At 35.4% G+C, this 27,074-nt stretch overlaps 1 protein-coding gene across 2 annotated transcripts in view; it reads right to left on the bottom strand.

The window, feature by feature from the left end:
• The window catches only part of RFX3 (regulatory factor X3), a 290,497-nt gene that overhangs the window by 164,857 nt on the left and 98,566 nt on the right, over nt 1–27,074 (bottom strand). The window contains exons 11-12 of one of the 2 annotated variants that reach the window (XM_036261527.1): nt 6,406–6,456; nt 3,085–3,209 (exon numbers count right to left, since the gene is read on the bottom strand). In XM_036261527.1, coding sequence (XP_036117420.1) covers nt 3,085–3,209; nt 6,406–6,456 — 176 coding nt within the window. The remainder of the gene's footprint in view (nt 1–3,084; nt 3,210–6,405; nt 6,457–27,074) is intronic. The other variant, XM_036261528.1, reaches the window with a different exon arrangement.

Raw genomic sequence — 27,074 nt, forward strand, 5'->3', positions numbered from 1 at the left:
AATTTAAGACACTGATCCAAGGAACAGGAAAGCCAACATAAGAAAACCCCAGGATTATAGTAGCTAAAGGTAATCCCAGAAAGGGGGCTGAGCAAAGGGCATCGAATCTAGACGGGAGCAGGTCAGAATGCTCTTACAGCCTTCTATAAGAAAACATCTGATCAAGGTACTTTTACACAATGGGAATACTACTCTGCCATAAAAAGGAAGAACACTTTACCCTTTGCGACATCATGAATGGGCCTCGGGAACATTATGCTAAGTGAAATAAACCAGTCAGAGAAAGACAAGTACCATGTGATTTCACTCATATGTGGAATTTAATGAAGAAATTTAAGTACCAACCAAAATAGAGACAGACTCTTAGAGAGAAGGCAGAGAGCTCTGGTGCTGGGGGTGGGGTGGGGGTGGGGTGGAAGGATTGAGCTAAAAAGAGTTAACTCATTGACATGGACAGCAGTCCTGCTTGCAGGGGTGGAAGTGGAAGAGGGCATAGAGGGGATAAATGGTGATGGAAAAAATAAAACACAATAAAATGAATGTTAAAAAGAAAAGAACAGAGAGAAAAACAAAAAACCCCTGATCATTAAATCCAGTAAGTAAGATTTGTAGGAAAGGAAGATGAACACAGCTGACTACATGGCTAGATTTAAATAGCATTCATACATATCATGGGAATATAAGCACTAAGTAATTGTCTACCAGAATTATTATTTACTCTTGTGTTGAAACATATGAAATGGTGTGTTGTTTTCATAGATCAAAAAATGCATATTGTTAACCTAGTATAATAGGAGCATAAGAAAATGGAACAGTAAAATAAGTACTATTTTTGAAAACATGGAGATAAATATTAAAATAATAGGTAGAAAGAGGTAAAAGTAGCTGCCTCTGAGGAGAGGTTCATGGGATAAAAGGAAGGTTGAGGACTGCTTTTTTTTAAATAACAAACTTACTGAACTATTTGACTCTTTACACTATTATATAAAACCTGTAATAATCGTCTGATAATATCTAAATTCAAAAAATTATTTTTAAAAAAAGAGGAAATATAGAGGGAGAAAGAAATGAGTCCAGGAGAGAGGGGCAGATACAGGTCCCACAGACAATGAAATGAGTCATGAGGGCACTTCCTGGAGTTAGGAACATGACATCCACATTACTGTTAGAGATAGGCATTTCTAAGGCTATTTTTCTCCCACAAATGAGACAAAAACCCAACCAAAGTGAGTGTAATTTTTCAACATTTGCTTAATATTGATAGATTATCTTTTTAAAATTATATAAAAACACTGTCCTAATTTTTCTTCACTTGCTCTTTGTATGATATGTCGTAAGCTACACTTTTCTGAATAATGTTCAGTCTTGAAATTGGTGATGACATCAATAATACCACAGGTTTTAAAACACCATTTGGGAAAACTAATTTTTAAAAATTTTTTGTTAATCCTCAACTGGGGATATTTTTCCATTGATTTTTACATACAGGAGGAGGAAGGGAGGGAGGGAGGCAGGGAGAGAGAGAGAGAGAGAGAGAGACATCAATGTGAGATGAGACACATCAATTGGTTGCCTCCCCCATGACCCTGATCAGGGCCAGAGATCAAACCTGCAACCCAGGTACATGCCCTTGACCAGAAATTGAACCCACAACTCTATGGTACACGGGCCAACGCTCTACCTGCTGAGCCAAACCAGCAAGGGCAGAGAGACTCCTTTTTTTGTTTAATTTTTTTCTTTATTGAATTTAGAGAGAGGAAGGGAGAAGGGGAGAGAGAGAGAAACATCGATGAGAGAGAACATCGATTGGCCACCTCCTACATGCCCCCAACTAGGGAATGGGCCCACAACCTGGGGATGTGCCCTGATGAGGAATCGAAATGATGACCTCTTTTTGCATGGATCTACGCTCAATCACTGAGCCACACAGCCAGGGCAGACTAATTTTTTTAATGGTAAAAAAATAAAGAACAGAAGGATAAGAGACACAATTAATAGATCAAAACATATGAAACTGCTGTTTTAATAGATCACAATTACACATAGTTCAACCAATACACTGTAAGTGTACAAAGATCAGAAAGGGGAGTGTGCTAAAATTAAAAAAAAAAAGACTTCAGATGTCTATTTACCCTGAGACTCAAAGACCCTTCGTGATTCTAGCCCTCTCCCTGCCAAGCCCACTTTTATCTCCTGAAAAGAATATAACCTTGACTCCCTCTATCATTTAGGAAAAGAAATCCCTCTCCCTAACTACTTATTTATAATTGTAAGAGCAACATGTGCTAAAGATTCCCCTTGATACTAAGAAATTACAGGCAAATCTCAAATTTCAAAATACTTTATGACATGATCTTTCTCACTTATTTTCTCGCCACCCTTTAGAAGAAATGACAGGCCAATCACAACCCACATGCAGAACTATTAGCTGGCACGAAGAGCACTATTTTGTCAGTATCTTTCCAAAACAAGCCAAGTGTCGAGTATGAATAAGCCCTGTAGTAAGCATGTGAGGAGGAATTCATTCTCAGTTTTTTAAATGGAATGAATCAGATCTCCAGATCTTTAAGATAATTTCATTTTCATCAAACTGTATTTATCAGTCACCCAGGCACTTTCTAAAATATTGCAAAGGCAAAAATCTCTACCTGTAAGGTACATCCATCTTCTCCTTTATTAAGTACTGCTGTGAGCCAATTATATAAAAATATGATTGCTGACATTTCAATATGAAAAAAATAGGAAGTTGTGATAGAGAACAGGGAGCAGACAAGAGGAGGTTAAAACCTACTTAGGATGGTCAAGTCAGAAACAAATGTTCTCTTTAAGAGTTAAGAGTCCCTTTCAGAATAGGAATACTAGTTTGAGTATTTACCTTTGTATCCAGTCCAGCACAAAAAGAACCAAGAATATCCAGAAAGTGCTCAAGAAATATTTGCTGAGTTAATCTATGAAATGAACTAGGCCTATCTCAGCACCCATCGTGCCAGAAAGTATAACACTAATCATCTTTGCACACAGCTGTGTTGAAGAGTCTGCATAATGAAAGGCACAGTATCTTCTCTGAAAACAGCAGCTCCTTACCTGTTGTTGTACTGGTACTTGCTGTACCACCTGTGTAGGCACTGCTGCTTGACTAGCCACAGATGTCTGTAAAGTCACTGTCGAACCTGTGTCCGACCCAGTCTCTGATGTCTGCATGATGGTCTCTGAAATATATTAAAATAGAAATAGACTTTAAAATGCTCCCCTTGCATGACTGGCACCATTACATTTGTTCTCAATATCCTATATAGAGACTAACTTGCAACGCTCAGAATACTTCTTACCCCAACATACTGCCATGATATTCCATGCATATTTATAAGTATTTTGACCACTTTTTAAATAAATAGAGAAAATTACTAATCCACATTTTTGAAAATCCCCAATAGTACCACTTATTATCTTGAGGTTATAAAGGTTATACTTCATGGAAATCTACCTTCCTTAGTTAGGTCTCATCTGCTATGAATTGTCTCAACTATTTATAAACTATAGCCCAAAATTATGTCAAGATACTCAATTCTCAGAATACAAATCTTAACTGTATGCAAATATGGCATAAACCATTCTTTCTAGATACTTTTATAGACTATTAGGATGTCACCAGAGGTGTAAAATTTAGGGAAAATCATTTCTAAGGTCCCCTCCAACTTTCCAACTTGCTATATTTACTGCTCTAAAAAAATTAGTATGTATCCAAAAACCAACTGATATACCCTAAACTCAGCCAAGGGATCAAGCTCACTAATTGTTCACTCTGTGATATGACATGGTACTAAAATCAAAGTTCAATTATATTCTTACACAACGATAGCCAAACATCAATAATGTTTAATATTTTGAAAGATGGGTAAGACCACTATTATATAAATGAGATTTGTAAATAAAGACATGAAATATTACCTTTTGTCATTCACAATTCAAAACAGCACATTTTTCAGTTCTCATGTGCCTGACCTACTAACACAGGATTAAATTTTGCAGCAGGTACTCTAACAAGTGTGGTTTCTCAGACCTCCTGGCCTTGACATTCTCTTGTGCTACTTTATATTCAACAGAATAAATATTAAATCCTTTGCTATTGAGCAGGGATAAGAATTTTAATTTTCTTTCCATGGGGGGTGGGGACAATATTTAATTGATAGCCTAAGAAAAGCACCGCATTATGGTTTAAACCTGTGAAAATGGTGAACATTAATTTTCCCTAAGAAAATTCTGAAAGTATGTTCAGTTCTTTCAAGTAGAAAATTAACCCCTCTCAGCATCTTTTGTTACATCATGACCTCTTGCAATTCCCCCCGAAACCTTTTCTATCATCTCATTCAGTTTTACAAATGGACCTCTGAGGACACCTAATCTACTTTTCTTATTTTATAAATGAAGAAACTAAAGCCCAAAGAAGTTAAGAGACTTGCTCAAGGTGACAGGAATAGACTTGGGATTTGGCCTATTCAATTTGAATCTGCGCTTATTTTTCTTTCTAGACCTTGACATTGGCATCACTTTAGGTGATTATTCTTATTCTTTTGTTGGTCAAAACCCTAAGCAGCACAATAAACCTTAGCACATACAAAAGATAAAGCAGTAACTGCTAACACTGATTGTTTAACATATGCTAAGGACGGACTCCTCTAAATACTTTACATGTTAATTCATAAACGAATTAACCCATGTAACAATCTAATATTGCTGGTATGATTATAATCTCCACTTGCAGATGAGGAACCTCAGGCTCAAGGAGTGAATGTCCCTAGGGGTTTCAACAGAAGGAATGTGATGGAGACTATGGCTACCACCCATTTATTTGGGTCAGCTAATGTTAAGCTCCAAAAAAATGAGTTAGTGGGAAGACTAAACTATAGCTGCTAGGTCTTCCAACTTTCCAAAAGAAGCTAAAAGTTCAGATTTTTATATGAAATATTTCAAATGGTGGCTCATTAACAAAATAAAATGTAGCATTGATCTCCATGCACATGCACACACATGAATGTGTGTGTACGCATACATGCACACACACCTTTGTATAGCATTAAGACCATGGATATGCCTGTAAATATTTGAGAATGACAGTTTCACTACATAAACCTCTTGCCCAATTAAGATTACTGAAAGACCATGGTTCTCAAAATTTGGGGGAACGGATACAAAAATTAGGAGCCCTTTCTGTACCTCTGCTTTTTTTTTAATTCTCACTGAAGATATTTTTCCATTATCTTCAGTCAGAGTTGGAGGGAGGGAGGGGAAGAGAGAGAAGGAGAGAGAGGGAGAGAAAAAAAGAGAAAGAAAAACATCAATGTGAGAGAGACACACGGACTGGCTGCCTCCCACAGGACCCCAACCAGGGCTGGGGACCAAACTGCAACCGAGGTATGTGCCCTTGACCAGAGCTGAACCCACCCACGACTCTTTGGTCCACAGGCTGATGCTCTAACTGCTGAGCCAAACTGGCCAGGGCTGTGCTGCTTCTTCTTATTCCACCACAGTGGAAAAAATAACCCCGTCAAAAAATCAAAAGCCAGCATCCTTTGATTCATCACATACTTATAGACTACTGATGCAATCTGTGCTACAGCAGAGGAACTATTAGTGAATAGTAGGGAATGAGGAATGAACCAGATGTTAGATAGCATCTTCAGTGAGGCTTTCTTAGCCCATCTTCCCAACTGCAAGATAGGCTGTGGCCTTTGTCAGTGCAGTATACACATGAAGAAGACAGGGGTGTCCATTATGGCTTCTTCAGTAAGCTGTTCAATCAAGGATGGATGAGTTCCTTGCAGTCAAGTAACACTAAAACCCCCTCCTCCTTCTACACAACCATTTCTGGCATATGACCCATGCTTTCATATCCACTGTCTTTAAGAATATAAAGAATGGAGGTCTTTTTTAAAATTAAATGTACTTTTAAAGCAATTCTTACCAATTCTTAATTACCCACGAAAGAGCTTATCAGAAGGGGCATAGATTTGGAAATTGGCATCCTATGGACTATACTGGACTCCACAGGTAGGGTTTTACTCAGAATTACTACAAGTTAAATTTCTCAATTGCCAACATTCAAAAATCAGAAAACTTTGCATTAAAAAAAACAAGAAAGAAAAATCTCTTATTTTTTGAGACGACATGGAGGGAACTGGAGAGTATTATGCTAAGCGAAATAAGCCAATGAGAGAAAGACAAGTATCACATGATCTCACTTTGTGGAATATAATGAACAAAATAAACTGATGAACAGAATAAACCTAGAGACATAGAAAGGAGTCCGGACTGACAGGCCTCAGGAGGAGGGACGAGGGGGAGGGATGAGATAAACCAAAGAACTGATATGCAAATATGAATAACCAATGGACATAGACAACAAACCTGTGGGGGGCGGATCAGGAGGAGGGAGTCTGGGGGAAAAAGCAGAAACATCTGTAATAAAAATTAATAAATTAATAAAAAATAAAGAGAAAAATAGATAAAAACCTAATTTCCAGATTCCCTTGAAAAATCTGGAAATGTAAAATAGGTGAACCTATATTATTTTTTATATGCAAATTATTTAAATGGTGTGACTCATTCACCTGCCCGGCCTATCTAGGCATTTGAATTTATGACACCTTTTGGGGGTCAACAGAAACTTAGTCCTATAAATCCAGACTGAAAATAGAACATTACTTTCTGTGTTTAAGACAATATTGATAACATTTATACAGAAGAAACATACCCAAACTTTGACCACTTTACTAATAGAAATGTGTAACTAGATGATAGGAACTACAATTTTCATCATTTTATAGATGAGTCCACTAAGGCTGCAGAGATGGCAAGTCACTTAACCAAAGTTAAACAACTGGAAGTAGGAAAGGAAGTTTAGGACAAAACACTAAAGCTCATGCACTAAACTACTAGACCAAGTTGGAAGTCCAGAGTTTTACAACAGACATTGCACAGACAGAAGTGAAGTGAGTAAAGAAAAGCAAACTGGTGAACTTTTAGAATAAGAAAGAAAGATAAGGATGCAACTATTCAATAGAAGCGACCTGTACTGAATGGAGTGGGAAAATAAGATGGATAGAAAATGATGTCCTATGTTATTTAACAGTTAAACAGTCATGGAGAACTTTCCATCCATCCTCTGGCTCTTTGTATATACCACATCAAAATTGGCACATAAAGCCCATCCAGGACAACTGAATAATTGGCCCAGGACAACTTCTGTTTACTCTCAGGATACTGTTCATCATCTAATCTCTTTGACTCCTAGATTATATGGTCGTGCCAACTGAAAAGAACTTAAGTCTCTCAGTTCTGTCTCCATTTTTCCTTAATAAACACAACTTCATTCTCCTCCAATTTCATTGTCTTCCTAAAATTTAAGAAAGAGGCTCTTTTTGCCAAAGCCTCATGCCTTGAGAGGGTCATACTCACATCCCTTCCAGAGATAGCCTCAAAATGCCCTATCCATATTTAGTTCTCTCATTTAACAAGTCTTTTCCAGTAACCACTCAATTTATTAAGTGCTTGAAGTTCATACTATTTAATCCTCAGAAAACCCCTAATAATGTAAGTGTTATTATTTCCACTTAACATATGAACAACTGAGGCACAAATGGATTCAATAACTTGCTAAAAGCCACACATCTTAGCAGGGGAAGAACCTGAATTCGAACCTAGGTTTATAGAACTCCAAAGCCTATGATGTCACCACTACATATATTTATTTTGCAATATCACGATGACAGGGGTTCCAAATGAAAAGCTAGAGACTATTGGTTTGAACAGCAAAGTGTTTGGGATTTTCAATCAATTGTATTTGATCTATATTTCCAATAACAACAGATAGACATCCCTTCTCTCTCTGACATTGAAATTGGGAAGTATTCTCCATCTTTTTTACTGAGGCCATAATAAAATTCAACTAGTAAGTATTTTTCCAGAGGCATTTTAACTGATTAATTTTGAAGACCTAATTTAACAGCAGATCAATTAGAATGTTAAAGCATGTTTGAGGAATATAACCCTCCTGCCAAATTTTGCTCAACAGATCATTTAAACCCAATGACACATTCAGAGTATTCTGGTAGCTTTCCAACATTTCTGCAGAGCAAGGATCATCACATGAGGTTAGTGTTTTAGCAGGCTTCTCTTGTAGGTTTTGTTTTAGACCCAGCATAAAGGTTTGTGTGTACATCTGAGGTGTTCCCATTCATCTAGCAGTGGTTTCTGGTGCTTTGTTTATGTTTGGGAGTAATTTGGTTAGTTGAGTTCCTTCACAGCCTCCTTTCAAGTGGTATTTGTTTATCAGCCACAAATGCAGTCACATTAATCCATTTTGATAAGCTAAATAAACCCCTGCAGTTCCTCCATGATGTAGCCCATATGTAAATGAGTTGTATATTCTTGCAGGAGAGACATGCACAATTTCAGTCTAGTCATCCTTGCCTAATGTGGCTGTCAGGTGTGTCAAGAGCAACAGATGCTTGTTTGACAAAGGACCTTTTTATTTTGGCTAATTAAGCAGTTGGACACACCCGCCTGTTAACGGTTCTGCTTTGTACAGCTAGCTCTGGCTGAATCATGTGAATCTACAGCTAAATAGGCCACATTTTGAACGAAGGCTAATTAACCCCTAGGAAAAGGAAAAGAATATTGAAAAAACCCAGCTGCTGAATGCCACAAGATTAGCATTTCTTCAACCTGATGGGCCAAACTTTGGCCAAGCAAATGTGTTTGGAACAAACACGCATTATTGCAAGTTTCAAGGCATTCAAATATTCTTTGTGGAACTTCCTGAAGATTATTTAATACACTCAAATTCACAGTTGGATTCCTTTTATCACACACAAAGTACATGCCAGATTAAATGGTTTAATAGTCTGACCTAATCAATTACTTATCAAACAGAACTAACTATATACTGCTAGCTTAAAAATAAGTAGTATCCACTTAATTTTTTATTGGGGGTTTTCATCCTGAAATAATTTGCTCTCCAAAAAAGCAAAGTCTGTTTCTACTACACCAACTATCTTTTTTTATTTTATTTTTTGCACTGAGGAATGTAACAGGTTTTCATTCAGTATAGAAAATAAAGACTTGTAATTTAATTTTTAAGCGCAACAAAGAGTTTCCTTTCTTTTTCCTTTGTACAGAAAAATAATTATACTAATTCCAATTCCTTCTTGAAACACATTAACCAAAATTATGATAATAGTCATTTAGTAGGTGTAGTAAAAGTAAATCACACCTAAAACATAATATTCAAGAATAAATTATTTACTTAGAAACCTGTTTCATCGTAAGAACACAGGAATGTGATTTACAGAAAAAAATTTGATATAATTTAAAATTACTATTTTTGAAATAGAACAAGGAGTTTAACATTGATGTGCTTTTACACAGAGGCAGATACCAAATCATAACTGAAGTTTTGCAGCATAAAATTCTTATTAAAACTGGTTAAGCATCAGCATTCTTAAATAAATGTTAGAAAATGATATTAATATACATAATGCCTAAAGCAATTGAAAATTAAAATGAGCCATGATTTGGGCAGGTGGGGTGGAGTTGCTAGTATACACTTTCCTAAACATAAAATTAATATAAAATGTATACATTTCTGACTATTCTGGAGTAGATGATAACAAAATATTAAGATTATCCTAATTCTTAAAAAAAAAAACACACTAAAAATATTAAGGAACTTTAAAAGTTAATATACTATAAAATAATAGGGTATTATAGAAATGTCATATATATAGTTAAATAATCGTATGATAAATTTAATTTTGTTAAACTTTGTCAAAAATATATTGAGCTGATTAATTTATCTACAAATGTAAAAGACCAAGACTTGTTTTCTTCCCCCACTTCACCTCATACAAATGAAACAATATGATTAAGCTATAGATTGTAGTCAGACTTTTTTACTTAAAATAGACCTCTGAGAAAAGTTGATTCGTTGTGAAAACACAGGGCTTTATCAAGACAATAAATCATGTAATTGAAGGATATGAAAAGAAAAGCCGTGATTTTCTATATTATAAAAGTTCTGCCTCTTTATTTAGATCTGGTATTGTAATCCTCATAACTGTATACAGTTATTCTTTTGTACTAGATTGAATGGTAGAAAAATGATGGAATGATAATAGTGTAGATTGTTCAGCAGTCATTTTCCTGTGATAACTGATGATAGTGATTAATGCTGGTGATGATTAATCAGTACAATGGAAACATCTACAAGTTGCCTGGGTAACTTTTTTCACTCTTCAAACAAAGGTTTTCCCTTAACTAATTCTTAACTTGACTCAGAATATAGTATAAAAATCTGTTTCTTTGGAGAAGAAAAATTAAAAAAAAAAATTACTTATTAACATATTATTGAAACGAAACTGCTGAAGTGATATAAGAATTATTTTATTTATTTATTTCTACCTATCAAGAGACGCCGTTATCAGGCTCAGAGGTAACTTTGGGGAAAAGAGAACCAAGTGTTTGTCCAGTATACTGCTGGTGCCATCCAGCATTTTCTCTCACTCGTGTTCATGAATTAATAGTCGAATCAGTCTTAACCTTGATGACATATGCTAAAAAATGGCAGTGCTCAGGTAACAGCTTCAAACAAAACTCGTAAGTATCCTAGTGGAAGGATGGTCTGGGAACAAAATGATATGATATCACAAAGATCCTTAAGTAAAATCTATGAGACCAAGCTATAAATGTTTCTCCCTATTGGTCAATCCACTCCTGAGAGTTATTAGAAACTATTGGATGGCGCATTTAATGATAATAGCACTTACAACCAAAAGATGATGAACAATGGACATTTTATCATAAACCTATCATCTTCACTAGAGATATTAATAAGAATGCCCACAATCTGTTGAGCACTTACAATGTGACAGATATTTTGCATGCATTTAACTTGAATTTCACCTATGAAGTAGATATTCCCATTTTATAGTAGAGAAAAGTAAGGTTTAGAGATTAAGTAACTTGCCCAGGATTACAGAACTATTAAGATACAAAGCCAGGATTCAAGTCTAGGTCTAACTCCAATAATGACACCCTGTCATTGGACCCTCATCGGCTACACAGAGAGCAGCAGTGAGGCTACTTTAGCTAAGTCAACTTTAAAGGAGTTCAAGTGGTGTATAGAGACTTGGAGCACTAAGAAAGAATTCTAAATTTGAGCAAATACACACATGTGCTGTACTACACCTAATATGTGATCAATATACTCTTTTGAAGTCATCAAGTCTACAATTTTTATGGTATGGAAGAGCATATCATGAATTAAAAGATACCTGTACTAACTTTATGCTCACAAAATATTTTATAGACAAAAGAGGAAATAATAGGCTCATTTACTTTCAAAAAATTAAATTTGTCTTATAAAAGTCAAACAAGAGCCCAGTAAAATGAGTGTGCATTATCTTTCCCACAAAATAATTTTTTCTATTTTTTCTCTATGTCTCATTTGTTTTTCTCTTTATAAAAGTGGAGAATAGAGCCTTTTGCAGTTCCAAACTATTCTAATGAAAGGCTCAAGGAAATCAAAACATCTAAAAAGGGAAAATAATACTGTATAATAACATTACTAATAATAGAAAGAATGTACTGCACTTTAAATGTATAGTAACTTAAAAAATTGAATTCCCATTATTATGTTTTTGCCAAATGTAGTGAAGGTGGGTGTGCATAAACTTGAAAAAAATATATGTTCACACACATAAATTCTGGAGACACTTGCTGTAAAACATAATGCTACTAATCAAATGAAATTTTTACACTGACTTTCATTCTAAAATGCATACAGACAGATTTGGAATAATGACTTTAATTTTAATGAAAATTAAAACAGACAATGGTTCCTTCTAAAGTGGGTTATTTTAGGTTATCTCATAAACCTCTGGTTAACAATACCCCAAACTGGGGTTATTAATATGCTTAAAACAGACTAAAAATTCTAGCCAATTTTGTACACTCACAAATTTAATGGAAAAGTTATTTCTCTCTAAAAAATCAGCAATAATGAAATAAATCAATTACAGTGGATTAAAGGGACCGGTCCTTTGGAGCAGCGGTTCTCAACTGGTGGGTCGAGACCGCTTTGGGGGTCGAATGACCCTTTCACAGGGGTCACCTAAGACATAACAGTAGCAAAATTACAGTTATGAAGTAGCAACGAAAATAATTTTATGGTTGGGGGTCACCACAACATGAAGAACTGTATTAAAGGGTCACGCACGGCATTAGAAGGTTGAGACCACTGCTTTGGAGCTTACTTATGGGAATTGGTGGTACACTCTATGTATGGCTGTCCTTCCAACTCAGTCTAAAGCATTTTCTTGGCTGCACAATCAATGCTTCCTTCTAAAGTGAATTATTTTAGGTTATCTCATAAATCTCTGGTTAATAATACCCCAAACTGGGGTTATTAATATGCTTAAAAATCAACTGTATGGTGATACCTCATTGTTGTTTTAATTTGCATCTCTCTGATGATCAGTGATGTTGAGCATTTCTTCATATGTCTCTTAGCCATCTGTATGTCCTGTTTGGAGAGGTATCTATTTAGTTCCTATGCCCATTTTTTAATTGGGTTCTTTGTCTTCCTTTTGTTGAGTTGTATGAGCACTCTATATGTATTGGAAATTAACCCCTTATCTGATATATCATTGGCAATTGTGCTCTCCCATACAGTGGGTAGCCTTTCCATTTTCATGACTGTATCTTTTGCTGTGCAGAAGCTTTTGAGTTTGATGTAGTCCCATGTGTTCATTTTCTCCTTTGTTTCTATTGCCCTAGGTGATGTGTCAGTGAAAATTCTGCTGCGTATGATGTCTGAAATTTTGTTGCCCACAGTTTCTTCTAGGATTTTTATGGATTCATGAGTCACATTTAAGTCTTTTATCCATTTTGAGTTTATTCTTGTGTATGGTGTAAGTTGACGGTCTAGTTTCATTTTTTTGCATGTAGCTGTCCAATTTTCCCAACACCATTTGTTAAAGAAGCTGTCTTTACTGTATACTCTTGCCACCTTTGTCAAATATTAATTGAGCATATTGGCTTGGGTCCATTTCTGGGTTTGCTGTTCTGTTCCACTGGTCTATATGCCTTTTCTTGTGCCAGTACCAAACAACAATGAGGTATCACCTCACACCTGTCAGAATGGCTGCCATCAAATCATCAAACAACAAGTGTTGGCGAGGTTATGGAGAAAAGGGGACTCTAGTACACTGCTGGTGGAAACGCAGACTGATGCAGCCACTATGGAAAACAATATGGCGTTACCTCAAAAAATTAAAAATGAACTGCCATTTGACCTAGTGATTCCACTTCTAGGAATATACCCTAAGAAGCCTGAAACACCAATCGGAAAGAATATATGTACCCCCATGTTTGTAGCAGCACTATTTACAATAGCTAAGATCTGGAAACAGCCCAAATGTCCATCAGCAGACGAATGGATGAAAAAGCAGCGGTACATATACACAATGGAGTACTGTGCAGCTGTAAAAAAGAAAGATCTTTTATCCTTTGAGACGACATGGAGGGACCTGGAAAGTGTCATCCTAAGCGAAACAAGCCAAACAGAGAAAGACAGGTATCATATGATCTCACTTATTTGTGGAATATAATAAACAGAACAGTCTGAGGAATTGGGTAGCCCCAGAGAGGTGGAAGTGGGGTACAGACTGACTACCCCCAGAAGAGGGGGTGGGGGGAAGATAAACCACAGAACTTATATGTATGTATGCATGAACAACGAACATGGACAACAAAGCTGGGGAAAGGGTGGAGAGGGAGGGAGAGGGAGGAATCAGTCGGGGGGGGGGGAGGAGAAACATCTGTAACAAAAATAAATTAATTTAAATTTAAAAAGATCAACTATAAGTTCTTTATGATTAAAAGCAATCGTCAGCATGTAATGTTTTATATTAGTGAAAAATTTCACATAATTAACTTTATTTTCCACCCTCACTCCTCTTACATTTTGATGGTCTTTCCAGGGTACTAAAAGAAGAGACAGAACTCTTCCTTGACCCCTGAAAAACATAAATAGTGACTGCCCTATCCCAACCATTTCTTTTATCACCTAACTTTTCCCTTTCATCTCCCATATCTAATCAATCATTGAGTTCAGTGATTCTGCTCCTTAATATCTCTCAAAAATCGATTCCCATATCTTTATCTCCTAGCTCCCTAGAGCTCAGGCCACTTCTTTTCACTAGGTCCCAATATCCTCAAGATAAACTGCAAATCCCTTAACAGAGCTTTTAAGGCTCTTGAGAACATAGCTCCTACCCACCATCTATCTTCCAAAGGGTATATACAACCTAGACATATGTTCTCCAAAGTTGGGATCTTTGAATAAGGAGTTCCTTCCTTTGAAACAGTTTTTTCTTCCCACCTCCTCATAATCTTTGCTTTATCCTTCTGCTCTCAGGGTAAATTCCACTTCCCCAGATAGCTTCCAAAACCACCACCACTTTTCCCTTGTTTTCTTAACAAATCTGGGTCTGGTGTCTTATCTTTATTCAGTGTACAGCAATAATTATACTGTAGTAAAATTGTCTCTCCAGCCAGATTATAAACAATAGGAGCACATGCACCATCTTTTTCATTAACAAATATGCAATAGTGCCTAACACACAGAAGACCTTCAATATGTTGTATGAATAAATGAATCTACAAAGGTATGAATTTAAGACCTTGCTGAAACATTATTATTACAGTATGCTATTATCAGAGGCATGTAACATTTTAAAATTCTATATAAATATAGAGCCATTTTACAACCATTTTCAATCAATTATTCATTATAAATTTTTTAAAAATTTTAATATAACTTCACTTTCAATTCCCTTTATGGCAGAATTTTACAACTCCCATATTCTAAGATATGTAAGCCTAAACAGATTTTGTGTATAATTTTTTTATAAAGAAACAAGGATTAAATAAACCCAAATGAGCAAATTAAGTCTTCAGCTATTGCTCTTAACCTCCTGACACATCATTTATTGTTTTAATAAGTACACCCGATTCACTGAATTGTGGATTCAGATCCAATGCTCTAATCATGTCATCTTAGAAAAGGTAGCCTAGTAGGCTTCCTTTGTTTTTATGAGACAGAAGCACTCAGCAATCATTAATTTTTCTAGCTGAAAGGTTAAGAACAAGTCATTAGCTGAATAGTACTTGTTCTAACTTCATCATTAATTAACCATTTGAAATTTATTTGAGCTTGGCCACATTTACCTGACATTCTTCTATGTTCTCTTAACACTTCCTGAAACTTTTCACACACACACACACACACACACGCATGCACACGCACACACAAAGTAGAAGCCTCCAGTTACAAATTAGTTATCACATTTATGTAAGGACTATATATGCATTATTTCATCTGTCTAGAAATCCTGTGAAGTAGGTACTATAATTATCCCATTTATATGGGTGAGAAAACTTAGGCCCAAAGCTTAAATAATGATGAGCCCCAAGGTCACACGTCTCGAAATGGACAAAGTGAGGACTTGAATATACTATACTATATATACTATACTATACGATACGATAGTATACTAAACTATACTCTATACACTATAATATACTATAGCACCTATTAGGTTCCAGGAGCAAATCTTTGGCTCTTTTTCAACCCAACCATATGCTGTATTCATCTTTTTTTATTATTATTATTTTTTCCTTTATTGATTTGAGAGAGAGAGGAAGTGAGAGATAGAAACATCAATGAGAGAGAATATCAATTGGCCGCCTCCTACATACCCCCCACTGGGAATTGGGCCCAAAACCTGGGCATGTGTCCTGATCGGGAATCAAACTGGCAACCTCTTCGTGCCATGGGTCGATGCTCAACCACCGAGCCACAACGGCCAGACTGTATTCATCTTATAATATGACAATTTAAATGTTTTACAGATGAAACATTATGTAGGCCTGTATAAAGTAGTAGTCTTTTCTATGTTTTTAAAATCTATGTTATAGGAACTAGACATGCTGTAATTTTTTAACCGAGGTACTAATTTTCCACATGTAGTTATCCTCTCAAAAAAACCTTAATTTCCTTTCCAGCAATGCAGAGTACCTGACAAGAAGGCTATCTATTATATTCTGCAGATCTCAGCAAAGACTAATAAAAATTCTGAATCTTGTGGGTTCTATACTACCTTTGCAGAGGCATCAACATAGGCTTGTTGAAATTTAAAACTCAGAAATGTTTAAAAAGTATAATATATTTTCTTTCTAAAAAATTGGAGTTGAGCTCACAGGTGCCCACCATCAATTCCATTTCCAAAGGAATAGGAATGACTGGCTGCAGCTACTGAGATGCCAAGAGAAGGGACCATTTAAACTAGTTAATTCCCCCCCCCAAAAAAATGGGTTTGGGGGTCTTTGGCACAGGTGCCAGTGCTTGCTGCTCCCTGACTTTTACATCATCTCCACAGCAATACTCTAGTCCAACTACCACATGTATTCTGGCTTGAGCATAGAACCATCTTTCTTTGATATATGCCAAGTAATTCATCATATACCTTGATCTACTCATTTTGTTCCTTCAGTCAAATACTCATATGAGACATACTTTGTTACTATGATCAGAAGAGCAGAAAAAAGTAAAAATTCTTACCCAGACCTTTTATTTTTTTATTGTACTTTTTTAGTATCTCAGTCTGTGTTGTGGTAGCCATCTCTCTCTCTCTCTCTCTCTCTCTCTCTCTCTCTCTCTCTCACACACACACACACACACACACACACACACACACACACAGAGGCAGAAGACCCTCCAAATGGTTCCAACTGTGGCTATAAGGTGTGGCTGAGGAAAAAACACTCTAATTCCAAAGAGGGCAGGACTCTTCCATTACAGCTTCACTGTTCCCCACTCCTGCAGATGGGGATGAGGTTACAATAACACTAAGTCTACTTTCCCCAAAATCAACTTGCTAAGGATCATTTTGCCATATGGCCGGCCAATTTGACAATTAGACCAATTCACTGAAAACTTTTTTTTTAATCACATATACTGATGGTATAATTTGTATTAAATGAATGTTTTCAAGGGTGTTTGAAGATTCTTTGGTACTTATATTGATGAGTTTAAGGTTTTAATTGACCTGAAATGTTACTGCAAGTCAGCACTGTAGCCTACTATATAACTATATAGTTATATAACTATATTCTGAAATTTTGCTTTTTTCTGAGCCAATCATTTTTGAGAATGAGAAATTGTTTCTTTTAAATCAAAGGTCTGTCATGTCTTGAATGCCATGAAGTTTATAAATGCTAATAGGGAAGGCTTTATTTCTTTCACCACATTTTATCCATTAAATGAATTCTATATTTCTCTTAATTCACAAATTTGTCAATGAGTCAACTAGATGGATGTGTTGCTTCTGTCTAAGCAACTGAAAGGCCATTAATATATGACATATCAAGACAAATTGGGCATTCAGCTGAGTTGTACTGACAAATATTTCTGTTGTGAATGTGTCTGAGATTGAAATTGCTATAGAATAACAAAAACTAATTAATACTTTCCCCCCAAATTTTCAAAAGCTTCTGCAATTATCCTATGCAGTGTGATAAACTTAATATGTACTTAATGGAAACATATTTTGGGGGGGGTTGATAATTTAAAAACCTGGTTCTTGGCTAATGTAACAAAACAATCATTCAGTGAATTTATATTTCAACAGACTGTTTTTAGACAAACTATCAATTCAGTAAGTCAACCACTCAAAAAATTGGCAGGGGGTGTGAGGTACAATGGGTTTTCAGATAACTGGTCTATTTCCTAATATCACAGCATTTTAAAGTTAAAAAGTAACCAGGAAATCACCTAGTTCAGGCCCTCATTTCACGGAATCTGAGATCTATAAACTAAATGGATCCATTAGTTAGTGTCATTATTGGCATTAGAACTCAGAACTCCCAATTCCCCGCCAATGGCTCTTAACAGACTATGGTTTACAAATAAGACAAGAAAGAAGGAAGGCACTCAAAAGAAGTAGGAAGGCCTGCCAGAAGCTCAAAGTGCTTACTACACAAGGAAAGAAATACGCATAACATGGAGAATGCAATCCTAAAATGAGAGGATCTCTTACATGTTTCCAAGTTTCTTTCTCTCATAAGTGAATAAGACATTGTTTCAGGGTGTTTAACAAGATTACAAGTAAGGCAATCTTTGTGTGTGTGTGTTGAAATAACTAAAATGGTTCACTGGATTTTATATTCTGTGGGGATTCTGGATCATCTTGCAATACTGTTTATTTCTCAGACATGAAGCATCTTGGTGCTCTAGGTTTAGTATTTAGTTATTAAATGGAGTATCTGAGTGATTAAGGCTCCGAAATTTTTCATTACATCATCTCCGTATGTACCCTATAATAAGCAAACTGACTATTTTTACAGTGAAATAAAGAAACCAAAAAGACTAACTTCTAGTTAGCCAGGAAGAAGGGGGAAAGGCAAAATTCAACACCATAGTAATTGCCACCAAAATAAACAGGGAACAAATTTTGAATTTTCACTTGCAGCAAATAAGTGTAATTTGGGGGTGTGAGACGGAAACCTTTTAAATGTAATGGTTTGCATAACAGCTTTTGTAAAGTGTACTTTGCACTGTCAAAAGGCATGATGTGCTCAAAAGGGTAATCAGTTTTAGGTGGCAGGTTTACAAGCTTTCCACATGTACTATTTATCCATGTTAAAATGTTTTGCAATTACCTCTTACATATTATGTTCATGCCTTCTTTTTAAAAGTCTTAAAAATTGTTTTCTACCACTGTAACTCTGAAACCAACCATATTGCTTGATTTGTTAACTTATCTGATGCATACTGCTGGTGTTTATTAGCTCACAAGTTATCCACCCCTAATTTACATAGTACTACTTCTGCAATATTGAAGGATATTAAAGCAATGTAGCAACACAGACCTCCCAATATAACCTATGCAAAAATTGTATTTTTAAATAACCTTTCTTATGAAGTAATATACGTGATTTTCTTGTTGTAACAAAATAGTAAGCTAACATTTATATATTATAGTCAAAGCCATATACAAATATGGACTTATTACTTTTCATAGTTCCATGGAGTCATTTTTCACACAAACCAGATTTATAAGAATGGTGCTTGTTAAATGTAACCGAAAGGTTATTTATATATGAAAAATATTCCCTTTCTTTATAACATTTACTCAACATTTAATAATACATTCTTTTAAATTAAGACAACACTAAATTTTTTATAATACAGGCTAAAAAGTCAATCATTCTTCCTCATCCTCTCTTCTTTTCCCTCTCCTGTCCCTTTCTATGCCCTCTCTCCCTGGTCTTCTGCCTTTTACCTACCCCAACCCTTGCAAATACAAGGACATAGTCAAGGCCCATAGTTAAACAGTAGCCACACAACAGTCTCTTCAAACTGCTATAAGTATATAAACTAAATTAGTAATGTAGCTTAATTATATTAATCATTTTTCTTTGAAATTATTTTTGTACATCTTAACTAATTTTGTCATAATACAATCCATAAGCTTGAATTACAGTCACACCACTCCAATCATTATAAACATCAAAATAACGGTCAAACTATTTTTCAATACTTCTATATAAGCCACATGATGAAATTATTTGATGTCTTAAAACAGTTTACAGTGAAATCAGATAACCAGTGCTAAGTATTCCTGGCTTATACTTCCCAGACTACAGTAGACCCATTTTATAATAAGACCACAAAGGTCAACATTAGTCATGTTGTATTACTTCATTTTACATGGCTATGTGAATGTAGTCTGAAAGACTCTAAGTCTGGACAGAACCTTTAAGGTAATGACCCTGACTCATGGTTTGGGCCAAGAGCTATGTGTTTGAATCTCATAAAGAAATTCTAGCTACCACTTTATAAGGGATATTATAAGTTACAGAATTTAACTCTTACCAGGACTCCAAGGTAATTCCACTTTATTTTTGTTTGTAAGTGCATACATCATAATTAGAATATAAAGGTAAAAGAAGCAAAGGCTTCAAACAACTTTATAAGGAAAGATTTATTAATTCATTTTGCCATCTTTTCTTTTTCTCTAATGTAAATATATTGGGTAAAACATCACAAAAGACATGCCAACATGATTAAAAAGTTATTTTTAGAAAGAAAAAATTGTATGAGTACCTTTGAACTTTCAGAAAAAAGTTAAAATTTTCTTACATTTTTATTACTATTGCTGGCAATTTTACTGTTAAATTCATTTTTCTTCCAAATTGAATATTAATAAAGCTACTATCAAAGCTGAAAAGCTGTGTTTATTGTTAAATGTGACTTGAATAAAAACCAATAGAGAATAGGGCATTAGCCCTGGCCAGTTTGGCTCAGCGGTTAGAGTGTCGACCTGCGGTCCGGAGAGACCCGGGTTCGGTTCCTGCTAAGGGCATGTACCTCGGTTGCAGTTTGTCCCCGGCCCTGGTTGGTCGTGCGGGTGGCAGCCACTCGATGTGTCCCTTCACGTCGATGTTTCTCTCTCTCTCTCTCCCTTCCTCTCTCTCCCTCCCATTCTATCTGTACAAAAAAATGGAAAAATACCCTCGGGTGAGGATTAAAAAAAAAAAAAAAAAAAAAAAAAAAAGAATAGGGCATTAAAAAAAAAAAATTCTGCCCTGGCCGGTTTTGCTCAGTGGTTAGAGCGTCAGCCTGCGGTCCGGAGAGACCGGGGGTTCGGTTCCAGCTAAGGGCATGTGCCTGGGTTGCAGTTTGTCCCCGGCACTGGTTGGTCGTGCGGGTGGCAGCCACTTGGTGTGTCCCTTTCACATTGATGTTTCTCTCTCTCTCTCTTTCTCTCTCTCCCTCCCACTCTATCTGAACAAAGAATGGAAAAATGTCCTCTGGTGAGGATTAAAAAAAAAAAAAATTCCGTCCCTGGCCGGTTTGGCTCAGTGGTTAGACTGTTAGTCCGCAGACCAGAGAGGCCAGGTTCGATTCCCTCTAGGGGCACGTACCTTGGTTGCAGTTTGTCCCTGGCCCTGGTTTGGGGTTATGTGGGTGGAGCCACTCGATGTGTCTCTCTCACATCTATGTTTCTCTTTCTCTTTCTCCATGTCTCCCTCCTGCTCTATCTCAACTTAAATGCAAAAATGTCCTTGGGCAAGGATTAAAAAAAAAAGTCTGACGTGTTTTGTATTGATAAATCTAAAAATGGCACTTAAGTTGGTTCTTAATGCAAAGGCTTTATGTACGTAAACATTTATTTCAGTTTTACAAGAAAAACCCCCAATTCCTTTCCTTGGGAAATATATAAAATTTGCCACTTTATAGTAACATCTAAAGTTTCTCAGTCATCATCTTTTCTCTTCAAGAAAACTTGCCCAAAACAGAAACATCTACTACTCCTTAGAACAGTATTAAAATATGTTAAAGTAAAACATAATACAAACCAAGTAGAACTTTCTAAGTGTATGTTTTACTTGACAAATAAATTATTTACCCAATAAATTATTTTATTAAATATTATGAAGACTCATGAATAATTAACAAATCATCATTTAAGTTAAATGATTTATGTTCTTTCCAAAAAGTATATATTCAAATTACTTTTTACATGGGATTTTAATCAGTATTTTAGGGATATCATATTACAGTTTATGATTTGGTTGAGTTGCTCAGGTGTGACCTCTTTTCCCTTTATTTTATTTTTAAATGGTCCACCTTCAGTATTTAACTCTGCTCTTTTTTATGCACATTTAACTTGAGGGGGGAAAAAACACCTCAATAGAGAATATTATCTAAAACAACTGCAGATCCTAGACACAGTTTCTCTGCACAATTAATCTCTGCTTCCTTTTCTTCTTGCTTTGATGACAAGAAAAAATGCTTCCTGAATCTGTGGAGTTTAATCTAACAGTTCACTGCTTAACGCCTCGAAGTCAAGCTAGCTGGAGCAATACACGCTCCGTCCATAGCAGAGCAGTTCTCTTGGCAACTTTAAGTAGAGCTGCTAGTGAAAATCACTCTATGCTTTTTTTTTTTTTTTTTTTTTTTGCATGTATCTCAGTGTGGGAGGACGAATACCAAGAAATAAATCAGGAAACAGGAAGAAAAAAAAAAATCTTCCACCTAGATAACGCGAACAAAGGTAAGGCTGGTGTTTGGTATTTAAAAGATTCTCCCAATAATAAGGATTGTTGTTCTCCATTTTCAGCTCCTCAGTTACATCCAATTCAAGAAGAAAAAAAGCTACAATTTCTTGCATGCCTACAACTAAACATAATACTTTAATTCTCACAGAAAAAAAACTTGTAAAATGTGTTTCTATCAACTTTATCAAATGAACACTAAGGTCTACAAAGATCCAAATATTTTACCAAATTTTCAACAATGAACTCCATCTACCTATAAAATCTATGTTCCTGCCATTCTCCAGTCTGAGTTTTTGTTTTGTTTCGCTGGTTTTTCATAGTTCCAAGTTTATGCAAACAGAGTTTGGATTTAAAATTTGAAATTTTCAATTCTTATGAGAATGGCACTCTGAGGAATAAAATCATGGTCCTGCAAAGTCAGTGAGAAATTTAAAAACACCATAGACTTCTTAAGTGTTCATTTTACATACTAGTTTGAAAGACTCAAAGAAATTTTTGCTGTCTTACCAAAATAGCACATTGTATTAGATACCATTGTAATAACAATTTCTGACCTATTTAAAAATAAACTCATCACCCACATCCACCATAAATCCAGTGGACATTCACTCACTGAATGCAGGCCTCTGTTGTTAGATGCTGGGAAAAGCTGGCAAGATGCGGAAAGCATTGACTTCACTACCTGCCTCTTCTTTTTCTCCCCCTAACAAGGACTACCCCCTAAGACATATCTTTGTCCCTCTGTGTTCTACTCTGTACGTACTGTCCCTCGAATATTTTGCTGCTTCAAAATTCACATGTATAGTATGACGACTTTCAAATCTATTGTCCCAGCTCCTCTTCCTCATTTACCTAAATTTTAATCCCATAATAACAAACTGCCTCTTTGCAAATACAACACACTGAGATCCAAGATGATATTCTCCCTCATACCACATTAGTATTGACCCTTCAACCTTTCTTTCTATCAATTTCCAAAAGGCTGAAGGGGATAATGTCCCTAAAGTGTCCCAGCTTCTAGTCTTCCAAGAGCTTTACTCACTGCCTAGTTCTATCCCAAACTCTGAACTTATTTGGTTTAGGTATCATACCCACTCATAGCAATCTCATCTACATTAATGATTTCTTCTTTGAGATATACACACCTGTTTCTAAGCCTAAATAAAAGAATGAAGTTTGAAGAAATATTGACTGTGAAAGTAAACCAAATGTAAGCAATAACTTCTATAATCCTTACATGTCAAGAGTTTTTGAAGTTCCATAGTATACCAAGCAATTTAACTAGGCACTTTATAAATATTAAATATTACTCCATTTAACTTTGGCAACCAAGATAGAAAACAAATATTATATAAATACATAGGACAACAACCCGATGAGGTGATTATTATCCACATTTCAGGCATAAAATTTAGAGTGGTTAAATGACTTGTACAGGGTCACATATCTAGCAAGCAATTGTGCTAGAATTTGAATCTAAGTCTAGCTGACTTTAAGGCCAGCATTCCTCACATTATGCTATGTTAGGCCTGTTTTCCATTTACTGAAGTCTTTAACCAGAGCCTCAGTATTCCTATCAGAGAACAAGAGGCCAGTAAGAAGGCATCTGAAGTGAGGTATTTTTCAAAATTTTCACACAAACCCAACATGATTCAGTATGGTCCTCCATCCCTTTGTCCCAACTGCTGTTAAACTATACATGAAGTGGTATGATAATATTATATAAAGGTATACTGTGATAACTTAAAGAAGCATATTGTAAGCAATATAGTAACCACTGATAGACTAAAACAAAGAGATACAGCAACACAGCAATAGAAGAGGTAAGACAGAATCATAAAATTATTCAAATCATTCAAAAGAAAGGCATGAAAAAAGGAACAAGGAACCAAAGCACAGATAGGGCAAACAGAAAACAAACCACCCTGCCCGGACACTGTGGCCCAGTGGATTGAAGGCCAGCCCATGGACTGAGAGGTCCCGGTTCGATTCTCGGTCAGGGCACATGCCTAGGTTTCAGGCTCAGTCCCTGGTGGGGGGCATGCAAGAGGCAGCCAATTGATGTTTCTCTCTCGCATCTATGTTTATATCTCTCTCTCTAAAAAATCAATAAAAAGAAAAAAAGAAAACAAACCACAACATGGTAGATTCAAACTCAATCATATCAGTAATCACATAAAATGTAGTTTAAACACACAAATGAAAAGGCAGAGATTGTCAAATTATATAAAAAACAAAGACCAAGCTAAATGTTTATAGAATAAATATCATGGAGAGATTAAAAGTAAAAGGACTGAAGGAGATATATCATGCTCTATTAATACCAGATAAAATGGAAAAAAATATTACCAGGAATAAAGAAAAGCACTTTAAAATAATAAAAATCATCAAGAGAATATATAATTCTAAATATTTATGCATCTAGTGTCAGAACTTTAAAGTATACAGAGTAAAACCTGACTGGACTAAAAAAGATAAAAAGTAAAATGCACTTTAGCAGACGGAGATTTTAACACTCATCTTTCAATAATGTGTATAACAAGTAGACAGAAAACCAGTAAGGATATAAAAAATGTGAACAACACCATCAACCAGTTTGGCTAACTGGCATTTATAGAACAGTCCCCCAACAACAGAATACACATCCTTCTCAAGTACATACAGAGTATTTACCAAGACAGACCATATTCTGACCACAAAACAAATCTCAATACATTTCAAGAATTCGAATCTTATAAAATAAGTTGAATGATCACAACAGAATTAAATTAGAACCAATAAAAGAAAAATAGCAGGAAAATCATCATATATTTGGAAACTGAATAATATACTTCTAAAACCCATGGGTCAAGAAGAAATAAAAAGGAACATTAGAAAGCATTTTAAACTGAATGAAAATGAAAATATAACATATTAAATGATTCATGAGATGTCTTGCCCCCTAAATACATACAAGTTTGTAACCTCACAAAATTTACAAAGGAAACAGCTGCAGGAAGAACATATGATTTGTTTAATAGGATTTACAATAGTAAATATTTAAGAATAAGCAGTCTCTTATAGCAGCTACATTATTCAAACATCTGAGTTCTTCAAATGCCTATTTTCACCTAATAGAAGCAGATTAAGATTTTATAAAGTGGAAGTGCACATTTGTTGACCTGTGCCTGATTAATGTGAGCATTTTGTTCTTGATATGTATGTTTTCTATATTTACACACATAGCATAATAATTAACAGTACTCAATTCTCAATCCACATTGCCTGAAGTCATACTCTGGCTTTGCCACAACTAGAAGCCATGATGTTGGGCAAGTTATTTAACCACCAATGCTTCTATTTTTCAACTGTAAAATAGCAATAAACTGCAAAATGAGAATAAGTAGTTCCTATCTCCTAGATTGATCGTAAGGATTAAACACATTAATGACTTTTGTGGGCTTACAACAGTGCCTGATGCTCAATAAATGTCAACTATTTTTTACATAGCATTGATTTATAATTACTTGAAAGCTTATTAGTCAATAAAGCAACTTTAATTTTTTTTAATTAGGTGACATCAATTAAAATAGGATATCAGCTCAGAGAAAAATGTTGTTTCTAATTCATATGTTTAAAAAAAGCCTTAGAAGTTATTTGAAAGCCAATGTCAAAACAAAGCTGGGGTGATTTCTTCTCAAAGTAAGAGACAATGTTCCAATGAAAAATTGTCTATTACATGGAGTGTTTTGGGATCAACCAACAAATTTAATATGATCATATATGAGATGATACTAAAGTTATGCATTGGGGCTATCCTTTTGCCTTCAACAACTCCTTCTAATGTGCTCCCTTGGAGTAGAATTTATGGATTTAAGTATTATAATTTTTTAATATGTTTTCATTGATTTTTTTTGAGAGAGAGAGAGATAGAAACATCGTTTATCTGCCTCCTACATTCCCCCTACTGAGGATCGAGCCCCCAACCTGGGCATGTGCCCTGGCCTCTCAGTTCATGGGACAACACTCAATCCACTGAGCCACACCCGCCAGATAGTATTATAATTTTTAAAAGATTAAAAATATTGTAATTCTTAAAACATTTATTTCTAAATTTGTTTTTAAATGAATAAAAGGCAGCATTTAGCAGTATATCACTTGAACAAATTCCATTTGGTATAAGAAAACAACAAAATAAATGTGGAACACATTTCACATTTTTTATTTTATGCAACTTCAATGCTTTCAACACTGAATATATTACTAAAAGCACAAAAATAAATGCTGTACTATGAAATTGTAAAGAATACCAAATTGATATCATTATACTTTATAATTTCTTCTGAATATCAAAAGGATAAGTTTTTTAAAATTAAAATAATTTCACGTGTCTCATCTGTTCTACCAAAAAAGGTAGAGTAAGTATATTTTTAATAAGTTTCTCCAAAATTTCATGTTTTAATAAAAACTACTATTTGCAATGTATGCTGTCTTTCTGACAACGATGCCATGCCTCCTCAGCTGGGCTGAATGATCATGCACCTGAATCAGAGTGGTAATCAAATACCAAAAAAGTGTGACTTACTGTTCTGTTTTAGGAAGTAGGTGAATAGGTTTTCTACCTTTAATAACATAATTAAAATTTCACCCATCACCTTAGTATTTGTAAAACCACCTTTCTCTTCTCCTCATCTCTTACAAGCAGTTTTCTCACACTCATGATTAGGAGGAAGCTTGTCATGATGGCACATAAAGGCAATGAGTGAGACTGCCTGGGAGACAGCACCACTTGTTCCTCTGAGCTGCCTGTCGGACTCCATCCACTCCACCCTTCAGTCAGCCGGATGTGTATTAAAGCTCTCAGCATGTGTGTGGCCTTCTTTGAGCTCTTTGTAATTTTCACCACTGGG

The sequence above is a fragment of the Molossus molossus genome, unplaced genomic scaffold (genome assembly GCF_014108415.1).
Source record: "Molossus molossus isolate mMolMol1 unplaced genomic scaffold, mMolMol1.p scaffold_m16_p_14, whole genome shotgun sequence".
Lineage (NCBI taxonomy): Eukaryota > Metazoa > Chordata > Mammalia > Chiroptera > Molossidae > Molossus > Molossus molossus.